The following is a 12052-nucleotide window of genomic DNA, read 5'->3' on the forward strand; positions in this document are numbered from 1 at the left end:
TTCAAAATTAAGAAGAAGAAAAATCAATGGAGACGGAAGAGAAGAATGGAATGATGGAGAAGTGCAATTTGAAATCAAACTCCTTTACTCCACATATATCATTTACTTGGCTCATAACGTATCCAAAGATTTTGTGAAAAAAGGGAAAAAAGAAACTTAATCTGGTATAGCAAGAAATTGATGATTATAATCAGATGCCAAATTAGCCACCTTATAATAAATAATTCAGTTAGGTCGACAAAAGAGCAAAACGTACTGATACCGGTGGCCTCTCAATGTCATGTTTGTTGTGGAGTGTTAGCAGCCATCGTAGCCTTTGTACCAGGAGTAGCAGCTACACAAAATTCAGAACTATCATCATATTGTTACAGGAGTTTTCATTATTGAAAAATTCTCGACAGATTCTTGAAACGATGGAAACTATTCCTTCATGTCATTCTCATGTTGAATTGAAAGTCACCTATATTTTGAAAATTTAAGTGATAACTGTGTTATTATCTTTTATATTAAGTATTTCAATTTGTGGCCTTTGTGCCTCCAATGAAGCGAAGAAATACAGTAATATGTTAAAATGGTATACCTTTTATCATATCATATACTTTCTCCATTCCAAATTATATGACATTTAAGGTTATGAAGTAATTATTGGAAAATATAATTAATTTATTAATTTTTAAAGAAAACATTAAGTATCTTTTTTGAAACGTATTTGATGTACTATTAATTTTATAAAACGTCATATATTTTGAAATGTGATACAATATGGAAGGGAATGAGTATCTTTTTTTGTTTAATTCATGAACAAGTAGTATCTTAAGACACTCATTAGCAAATCTATTACTAGCAAAGAAGATTTGGAAACAGGTGGCAGCAAATAATGGGGCGGTGTCGGTAGAGGAAGAGTAAAGGGTCAATTTTCCCTTTTCTTTCTCAACCTTTTTGGGTTATCTATCTCTGTATACACCACGTGCGCGAGTGCTTATCTTTTTTCTTTGTTTCTTTATTGAATTTGGACAAAAATTCGAAGAAAGACCACGTTGTGCATGCCATTGCCTCATATTTATAAAATAGTTATTTTCTTCTTCTTATATTCATTTTAGATTCCCCTCTTGAAGCACTCATTATGTGTGCCAGTATTCGATTACACTGAAAGATTTCCTCAATATTTATAAGTACATTGATCAATTAACCCTTGATCATGGAAAATTAATCTCAATAAAAGTCAAAATACACATCATTACTAGTTGTTAACTAGACCCAAGTAATAATTGGCTTTGTCTGAACTCTTTGATTTCGGCAGAGCTTCTGTTGTGTCTGCACTCTGCAATGCTTAAGCAAAAAGGTAGAATGCCCGTAAAAGACATTTTCACTCTAGTAAACATTTTGTTAAGAGTAATATTCTGAAATGAAAGTGTATTTCATACAATGATATTGATTGTATTTTTATTGGAGTTTAGAATGGATTGAATGCCTTGATTTTCTTGATGTAGGACCTAAGGTCTCTCAAATATTCTCATATAAGCAGCAACAACTTGACCACGTGGTGTGAGACTTTTAGTGAGATAAAATAATTCCATTTCACTCATCCAAATTAAAATTGAATAATGAATTATGAGATAAAAGGTTATCCTAAAATAAATTTACATTATCATCAAATTATAAATTATTATTTATGATAAATTTATTAATTTTTATAAAATTATCTTAAAAATTAAATTAATTTTGATTGGTGATTAGATATCAGTATAAAATTAATGCATCATCATTAAAATCATGAATTATTGCTATTAATTTAGTTTACAACTTTATACGTCGGCATGACAAGTGCCATGAAATTTAATTTGGCACAGGGATATACTAGTTTTACACAACAAATGGGAGTTTTTAAACGTTCAGCAACTTACAAAGGATTTGAAGCCTATCCTTCTTACTTTTATTTTCTGTAAGCAATAAGTCAGGCTCAGCTTTAAAAATAAGTCAGGTTTAATTCTTGTATGGTTTATTAATTTTAAATTAATTCATAAAATATATATATTTTTTAAATTATTTGGGCCACTTAGAATTGATCAATCTGTATCAACTTTAGAAAATGACAAAATTGAAATTACATTATTGTTGTGCTAGGTGTACAGTAATTGTATTTGGTCCACAAAGGAACAAAATCTCAATAGCTACTTAAGGGTCAGTAGGCCCAATAGCTTTTAAATAACGCAATTGAAACTGAGAAATTGTTAAATGTACCTCCAATGTTTGTTAAGTATACCTCCTTTATTATTTTTTCCCCAAAACTACCATTTTGCAACCACACCCATCACATACCAGCAATCACAACCATTATTGTCTGTTCATCACGGATCCATTGTGCAATGGGATTTAGGAGAGTTGGTGAGAGTGCAGATCAGGATTTTAGAGTAGAATGATACCAGAATTAGAAGAGCACTGCTTAGAATTTCTCCATATTAGGTTTGAACTCTTTTGGGCTAGGCAAGGCAATAAAAACAGAACTCCTAGGTACTTGTCCGATCCCATCCCAAGTTTGATGGGGAAAATTCACTTTGACCAAAGTCGAGTTTCGATTTTTCCTGAATTAGGAAAGCAAGAACGAGATCGAGTATGTCACTCCTCATTCTCGTACCCACCCATGCTACATATAATTTTATAATTATTAATAATATAGTTATATATTTATATATAATTATATTATTATATATTATATGTAATAATTAATTATTTAATTATTTTATATTTTATTTTTATAATTATTAAAATATAGAATAATTATTTTAATAGTTAATAAATCATATTATAATTATAATACTAATTATAATAAAATTTAAAATTATATTTAACAAAAAATATAATTTAATTCTTAAATATGTTTACATTATTTATTATTTATTAAATTATATATATATATATATATATATATATATATATATATATATTTTGATTGAATTAAAATGTAATTAACAACTTAATCTATGAATAAATATATTTTTTTAAATGTGAGATAGGTACCCCACGAGTTTTCCAAACCCGATAAAATCTAATGGGAATGGGGTTGGATTCCATTTTTTCACCCGCGCCTTTGGTAAATCTGAACACAAACCCATCCCGCCTTTTGCAAGGACAAGGGTGGAAATAGACAAACTCGCCCTCGACCCATCCTATTGTCATCCCTGTTGTGGACTTTGCTTACTAAATTTAGAGTTTGACTTATATGCAATATCATAAATCAATATAATTGGATGATAGTGTCACTAGATATACTATTTACTCTAAAATTTAAGGAGGCATTTTAAGAGTTTTGGAGAAAAAAAATTATTATCAGTGAGAAAAAGGTTGAGTGTGCGCTTTCAAATTTTAAGGTTGGGCTGTTCAATTTGGGCTCATCAATTATTAAGTGTTTGCCATGTGGTTGAAGTTTTGTGCATCTTTACTCTTTACCCCATTTAGATTTTCCTAATGAGTGAATGACACTTTGTTTGACTTGTTTTGGCTAACTGAGTGTGTTAAAATTGGATGAAATGTTCTACTTAAGTTTTTAAAAGAATATTTTCCTCAACGATTTCATTCACTGATTTGGAATATATACAATGTACAAGGCGTAATCTCAGGAAACTAGGAAACTAATAATAATACAGGAAATTCGGAAACTAAGATATATGTGAATATATTTTTATTGTAATTTAGGTAAGCATATATTTAGGAAAATAATTATATGCTTAACAAACTAAATATATTCACATATATCTTAAAACACCCCCACAGTCGAAGCAGGAGGACGACAGACACTGAGACTGTCCCTAAATTCATCAAACAACGGCCAGATTTTCCACCGTCAGACCCACGACCACCGCCACCGGATTTTTTTTTTTCAGAATTCTTGCAAAATCGAAACAGCTTCCCACGGTGCTGCTGGTCCGAATGTGAGGAATTTGAGTCATAAACGGATTGTGAGGCAACCACCATTGCCGACTCCGAACCCGTGGCAACCTCCTTTGCCAATCCGACTTTCTCAAGTGTGAGCATCGACCGAGCCTGATAAAACGGAGGTAGAGGATCACTCTGTCGAATTAACGTCCCTACACCTTGATATCCACTTGTGAGACCCGAAACAAGTTGAATGACGAGGCGGCTCTCCGACACCGGTACTCCAACATTTTTCAACTGATCAACAAGGGACTTGAGACGTTGACAATATGCCGAAGCATTTGGAAAAATCTCCATCTTAGTATTGGAGAATTCGTCCTCAAGAGTTACCACACGGGAATGTTTGTTGTCTTGGAAAATATCTCTCAACCTATTCCAAGCATCCATGGTCGTGGCATTGGGTTCAATAATTGTATGCAACAAGTCATTGGAGATGGTTGCATAAAGCCAGGAAAGAACCGTAGCATCAAGAGTCGACCATAATTCCTTTTCATCCTCAGTCACAAGTACATTCTCTTTGCCGTTGGCAAGAGGAATAATGTGATGAAGGACCTTATGAGAATGTGCGGTAATTTTAAAAAGCTCCGCCCATGTAGAGTATTGGACATTCTCCATTTCAAGAGTGATGGAGATATGGTTCCGTATATTAGAAACCGTAAGAGTCGGATGGAAAGAATTCTTTTTGTCCGTCATGGCGGTGAGAAGAAGAAGAAATAAGAGAGATGAAGGGAAGGTAAGGGAAGGGAAAGGATTTGAGAGAGAGAGAGAAAGAGATGAAGGGAAGGGAAGAGAAAGAAAGGGATTTGAGAGAGAGAGAGAGATATGAAGGGAAGGGAAGGGATTTAAGAGAGAGAGAGGCAGCGAGCAAAAGGGCTCACCGGGGACCTTCGGTCCCCAGTGAGGGACGATTTTTCCTTATTCCCTCAACCAGGCTCTGATACCATAAAAGAATATTTTCATCAACGATTTCATTCACTGACTTGGAATATATACAATGTACAAGGCGTAATCTCAGGAAATTAGGAAACTAATAATAATACAAGAAACTCAGAAACTAAGATATATGTGAATATATGTTGTTATTGTTATTTAGGTAAGCATATATTTAGGAAACAAATTATATGCTTAACAAACTAAATATATTCACATATATCTTAACAGTTTTAAGCAAGGATATAAGTAGCCATTATTTGCTTTTGATAGCTTTGTGACTCTGCTAAACTTGATGACAAAAATGTAGTGTGCATAAAAAATTGTTGCTCATGATGGGTGGCACGGGCAAAAATGCTTGAGGCATTCTATCTGCAATGTCTAATGTCCAATGACATTGCTATGTGCTTATTGGTAAGTAGTGAATACCATTCCATGGATATAACACCTTTCCCAAAAGTGTTGATTTTATTCAAAGTCATTGATTCTAGTGGTGTAGCTTGCAAAGTCCAATACCTAATCACGCCGTTCCCAATGCCAATTATTGTAGTCATTGTAGCTTGCAATGATTGTAGTCATTCCCAATACTTTTCATGATGATTTTGTGACCATGTTAGTATGGTAGCATGTCTACAACGGTTTTAACACCAAACCGTCTTAGAAGAGGTTTTTTATAAAAAAAATTAAAAAAAACACTTGATTCTAAGACAGTTATTTGAAAAACTTTTAGAGAATGCATTTTCTAAGATGATTTTTCAAAGAATCGTCTTAGAATATCTTTTTTTAAAAATAATTAAAAAAATTGAGGATTCTAAGACAGTTTTCCCAAAAACCGTTTTAGAATGTAGACTTTCTAAAACCATTTTTCAAAGAACGACCTTATAATGCATTTTAAAAAAATGTATCTTGTAAGATCAAAGAGGAATAGTACATAGCCTACTCATAAGGTTGTTGGTACTTCAAATTTTGATATTCTTTGGTTACCATTTCCTGATAATATGGTATATGAAAAGATAAATAAATTAAAAATCAAAACAACTTTTATTTTAATAATGTTGGCATGGATAAATTATAAATCAAATAGTCCTAGACAAGAACAGGTTGACCTCAAAACATTCCTCGACAAAAATAAAGACATTCCAAAGTATTAAATATACGCTTCCTTGGGGAAGTAACTATTAATATTGTAGATGTAGCTAACATGTTGCTAATTGCGAAAAGAGACAAAATAGTATTGGATTACATTGGAGGCCTTCCAAAACCAAGCAATTGACCAATTAGATTAGACACCTAGTCAAAAAAATAAAATTGTTTAGACAATAAGACAATAATTATAGTCAACATTTGTAGTTTCCCATGATTTCAGAAGCAAAAACCATAATTAAGTCAGAATTTTTGTGATCCACATATAACTTAATTTGCCTTGCCTTGCATGAAATTATTAAGTCTAAGCTGGAATTTTATAAGAGATCACAAATTTAACCAGGTACTAAACCCCAATAAGATTTTGTTGAGACTTTGGCAAGTGCACCAATCGCTCTTAAGTAGTAAACCTCGGAAGTCCGAGTATCGTTTCGCAGGGATTTTATTGCACTTATTAGATACTTCTCAATTTGTAAGTAAGAGTAAAATAATAAAAGCAGGAATAAATGTAGGAATATAGTGCTATTACTAAAACAAATAAGTAAAAAGGAAAAACAATTGATAAAGATGCCAAGACCAGACAAATCCAATTGGCCTACGATGCATGTAACTATGATATTCATTATCAATGAAATGGTATTAGTTCTACCCACATCTGTTGACTACTTGCCCCTGATGCCTCACGTTGGCAAGCCTATTTTAACTACCTATCTCCCAAATGCCTTTACGAAGATTCAATAATTAAAATGCATTAAGGTTAAGTTCTAGATGTTGCTTAAATGCATGGGCAGTGTGTTATCATTCTATGCCTAGCAATGGTAACCCAAGGATTCTTTTCTTAAGATGTTCTATTAGGTGTTACCCTTTCCCAAGCGTATAACCCCTAAAACTGATGCATGCATTGAATCTTAAATATTTATTGGGGATTATCCTCTCCCGAGCGAATAAAACCCAAAAAGAAATCTAAGAATGAATGCAAGAATACAAGAAAAGAATTAGAACAGAAAAACCTGGAATAAATTCCTTTGCATTGATAACTCTTGAAGCTCATCGTACATCGTTGGCTTTTTAGGCCTGCCAGGCCCTAGCTAGGGGATTAGCCACTCATGGCCATTGAGGGCTTACAACTGGGGGTGAAAGAAGGAATGGGGATAATAAAACAAAGAATAATAAGAGAGGAAGGAAAGCTTAGGCTTGAAGTACTGGGAGTGGTGCTCTGAGACGAGGTGAAGTTTCCTTGGGACTGCCTCTCTATTTATAGTTGCTGAAGTGGGCTTATAGGCCTTCGTAGTCGCACTCAGCGCCACACCTCGCGCTTAGCGCGTTCAGATCGCGCGCTGGGCACGCCATGCACGCTTAGCCTGTGCTTCTGTTGGATCGCGCGCTGGGCGCCTAGCTGGGCTTAGCGCGCGTAACGGTTTCTACTCCTTCGTGCTTAACGCCACGCTTAGCGCCTGCAGCTAGTTGCTCGCTTAGCGCCTGTGCGCGCTTAGCGCCACTGTTGGGCTGGGCCTGCTTCAGAATTCCTTTTTTTTCTTCCTTTCTGTTGCCACTTTTGCTTAATGTACCCTTTTTTTTCGTATCTGCAACTAGAAATTCAATTAAATTAATTTTTTCAACTTTTAAATATAAATAAATGCTAAATAATTAATTTTAAGTCAAAATTTGACTATTTAACTACTATTGATTCACAATTATTTAGCAGTTATCAAAATCCCCCAAATTAAACTTTGCTTGTCCCCAAGCAAACCAAGAATAAAAATAAATTTCCAAACAAGTTCTGAGTGTTTCAACACTGTCAATGGCCTTAGTTCCTCCTTCTTCCAGTGGTCCTTTCCGCATCTGTCAACATCTCGAAATGAAAGCATAAAACACAAAAGTGGAATTAGTCAGTCCTTTGGAATCTTGATCAAATCTGGCTTGCCTTACTTTCCTCATAAGGCTGGTGTTTCCCTCTGCTCACAAGTGTACGGTTTAGTGTCTGCAATTTTGCTAACAACCTGCAAGTAAGACTCCAAAGTTTTGCATTTCCTCTTAAGTATAGTTATCTTTAGTTACCTTCAGATGGATCACTAAGGACTTTATTGGCTTGTATTGGGGCTTGGCTTACAAAAAATCATGGTTTTTCTTGAGAATTCAACTTAGGATTAAGAGAGCAAAAATTCTAATACTTTCGATGCCTTCTTCTTAACCCTTTTATTTCCCCACAACACTTTTCTTTTGACACCTCTCTTGCTCTTTGTTTCTGCCCTTTATTTTACTCATTTTCATTCTTTTTTTTTTTTGGAATGGGCTTCTAGTTTGTGAGAGGTGTCTTCCTATATGCTGTACTATTGTCTTAGCTACCTATTTTCCAAAATCCCCCAAATTAAGACCTTTATAACCCATTTTTGCTCTCTTATCATCCTAAAGGGTAGGACTATCATTTTATTGGCTCAAGGTTTAATTCAAAATAATATATAGGCTCAATCATGGGTGCAAGGGGAAAAAGATGATGTCGGGTTGGCTTTTTGGCTAAGTAGCTAGATATAACAAACATGGCCTTGATCATATCCACCTTAAGTAACTATTCTAACAATCCAAGAGTGATGCAAAACCAGGAACTTAAAAACAGGCGTTTTCTCTCACAATTAAGTTCACACTCTCACCGGAATTAAAGCAAGTATACGACATACCAGTTATGACCTTGTTCCATCAGACTAACCTTCCCACCTTGTGCTATTCATGTTCCATTTCCTGACCTGACTTGTGCTTCCAGAACCAATGTTTCCAAGGACTAGTGGCATCTCAAGTGTTTGAACCTTCCAGAACAAGCTCAAAAATTATGATTGCTCAAGTTTACCATGCAATTATTACTCAGAAAACAAATACTGAAATTCTAATATTATTACTACTACTTCTTTTTAATACCTAAACAGACCACATAAACGAAACATAAGAAAGAAGAAAACAAAACATAAAAGAAACAACAAAACATAAAAGGAAAACATCAAAAGAAAAATCAACTGCCTCCGCCCAAGTCTGCCCATGGGCCCCAGTCAGCGGTGGCTAAGTCAGCAATGAGGTCCTCATCGACCGCAGGATCCTCAGCGGCTCCAGAAGGCTCTTCCCCCCTGTCAGTGGAGGGCTGGTCTCCTGGCCAGGCAACTCGCTGACGATAAGCCTCTGGAGTGGTGAGCGAGGGGTCCATCTGCAGGTGTAGGGACAGCCTGTGCATATTCTCCATGATGAGCTGTTGTCCAACGTGAAGGGACCTCAGCATCTGCCCATGCGTGTCCATGGATGCTGAGGTGGAAGCAGATGGATGTCGCGGTCTCTGAGATGGCTGAGACGGAGGCTGGGTAGGAAGAGGGGCCTCGGATGCCGACGCTGAAGCTCTGGTGCGTGTGCAGCGAGGCCCAGGAAAGGTGATCGATGGGTCGGCGGGGTTCCAGCAATTCTTCTTCACATAGGCCAAGTTGATCGCAGGGCTGAGTGACTCAAAGATCAGGGTATCAGAAACCACCACCTGAATGTCACACAACGTTGTAATTAACGTTGGGAACCCGAGCCTCGAGGTGCTGGACTGGGCAATCTGACTGATCTGCTGTGAAATAAAGCTGCCCACATCCATATCCATGCGGCTCACCAAACCGTAGATCAAGCGGGCCCTGTCAAGATTAACATCATATGTGTGAGAAGTGGGCGCGATATCATAATAAGAAAGGACACTCTATGTCTGTGCGAGTGTCGTCATGTCCTTCCTCAGCAGCTTCCAGGGGAGTCCATCAGCATTAAGGACAAAACGCCCCCCTGGAGTACACAGTGTGGCCGCGATGGTATCAGGATCGGGGTGAGTGCTGAGGTATCTGGTGTATGCTGGGTACTCCTCCCCGTCCTCTAAGATAACCGGGGTGTCGAGGAAGTCGTTAATGGTGTCAGCATCAAAACGAACGACCTGTCCTCGCACCCTGCAGAATCTGGGACTGTGGTCCTCTGGATCATAAAGGTTCGAATAGAACTCTTTCACCATAGCCACGTCGATCAGCTTCTCCGGTAGGTGAGTCAGCACCTGGTCCCATCTGCGCCGCCTGAGTTCCTGGAGGAACTCGTCAAACATCCCGGGCCCAAGTTCAACATTCCTCTCCAGAAGGATGTTCCGGAGCTGAATGTTGTCTTGGTACCTGTGCCAAGCGATCTCAGATGTGAAGCGGGAAGTGTCCCAGTTGGACGCTTCCCTTGGTGTAGGCACGGCTCGGCGCTTGCGAGAAGCCATCTGAAAAAAAAACAGAACCACAAAAACAGACTGCAGTCAGTATACATAGGGGTGTAAAAAGCAGAAAGAGAGGGGGTGCAGTTATGGAAAATGGGGGTGCAGAAAGTAGAAAAAGGGGTGAAGTTATAAAGAATGGGGGTGCAGAAAGTAAAGAAGAAGGGGTAAGGAGAGTAGACAGGGGGTGCAAGAAGCAAGGCGCGAGGCTGCTGGGCCTTGAGGCCCAGCTCCGCGCTTGGCACGCCTGTCTGATGAAGGAGGCACGCGCTTAGCGCCACTAGAACGCGCTTAGCGCGTTCGCTGAAGTTGATGAGCGCGCTTAGCGCGGCCGTGCTGGCTAAGCGCGGGCTTCGTGGTGGCTCCTGCGTCTCGCGGCGGCTTAGCGCGCTCCTCGTTTTGTTCTCCCCCTTGTTTGTTCCCGCTAAGCCTATGTGCAAGGCTTAGCAGGATGATACCTGCAAACGCTACAGCACAATCTAGATTCAAGTATTACCTAGTTGTTCTAGTTAATCTGCTTGAAAAGCACGAGAACTAGGTGAGTACAAAAGTAATGCAGAGAAAGAGGGTTCTGAGAGTTAGAAGGCGCAGAAGAATGAAAAAAATGTGGGGTACTGGATTAAAAACCCCCTGGGAGGCAACTGAAGGGTTGGGGGGTTTCGAAAACTCCCCAAAATTAATTATACTTGCGCTTAGCGCGCCTGTGGCTGCTAAGCGCACCAAGGGAAGTGCCCCTTGGTTGCCCCTCAGATTTAAAATTCAAAATTCAAAAATTCTACCTGGGCGCGTAGCGCGAGGTCGCGCGCTAAGCGCGTGACTTCGTGCAGCCCATTTCACTTCTGCTATTGGTACCCCTCCTTTTGCTATCTATACCTGTGGGCCTTTGCTTTTCGTACCCCCTGTTTGCTGTTTGCACCTGTTGGGTTTTTTTTTTTTTTTTTTACAGAAAAAATAAAGGTACTACATTTTTACACTAAATGTTGGGTTGCCTCCTAACCAGCGCTTAGTTTATTGTCCTTAGCTAGACAGTAGGCCCTCTCAAGGATCATTTAAATAGATAATGGTCGTCAATCGCTCTAATTGTCCTCCGTTATACGGCTTTAAGCGTTGGCCATTGACGATCCATTTCTTCTCGAAGCTCCCTTCTCTAGGGTCCACCAATTCTACTGCTCTATGAGGTCTAACTTCTTTTATGATAAACGGCCTTGACCACTTGGACTTCAGCTTACCTGGGAACAGCCTTAGTCTTGAGTTAAAGAGCAATACTCGCTGTCCTGGCTGGAATTCTCTCCTCTGCAGCTTCTTATCATGATATGCCTTCGTTTTTTCCTTGTAAATTCTGGACGATTCATAGGCATTCAGTCTCATCTCTTCTAACTCCTGAAGCTGCAATTTCCTCTTTTCCCCGCATGCATTATTGTCAAAGTTAAGCAATCGGAGAGCCCAATATGCTTTATGCTCCAGCTCCACTGGTAAATGGCATGACTTCCCATACACTGGCTGAAACGGTGATAAGCCGATGGGGGTCTTGAACGTTGTCCTATAGGCCCAGAGAGTATCATTGAGCTTCAAGGCCCAATCCTTTCTGGATGATGCAACTGTCTTCTCCAAGATTCGCTTAAGCTCCCTGTTAGAGATTTCTGCTTGGCCATTCGTCTGAGGATGATAAAGTGTGGCCACCTTATGTCGGACATTATAGTGCTCCAGGACTTTCTTCAACTGGTTGTTGCAGAAGTGCGTTCCTCCATCACTGATCAAGGCTCGTGGGACTCCGAAGTGAGAGAAAATGTTCTTCTT

General features: G+C 38.3%; 1 protein-coding gene across 1 annotated transcript; it reads right to left on the bottom strand.

Moving 5' to 3' along the window:
- Positions 1 to 278: 278 nt before the first annotated feature.
- LOC100805339 (uncharacterized) lies at positions 279 to 4626 on the bottom strand. The gene is made up of 2 exons (XM_006574208.1): positions 3822 to 4626; positions 279 to 334 (listed from the first exon to the last, which is right to left on the bottom strand). The coding sequence occupies exons 1-2, from the start codon at positions 4624 to 4626 to the stop codon at positions 279 to 281; spliced, it is 861 nt and encodes a 286-aa protein (XP_006574271.1).
- Positions 4627 to 12052: the final 7426 nt, after the last annotated feature.

Source organism: Glycine max, chromosome 1 (genome assembly GCF_000004515.6).
Source record: "Glycine max cultivar Williams 82 chromosome 1, Glycine_max_v4.0, whole genome shotgun sequence".
In the NCBI taxonomy this organism is placed as follows: domain Eukaryota; kingdom Viridiplantae; phylum Streptophyta; class Magnoliopsida; order Fabales; family Fabaceae; genus Glycine; species Glycine max.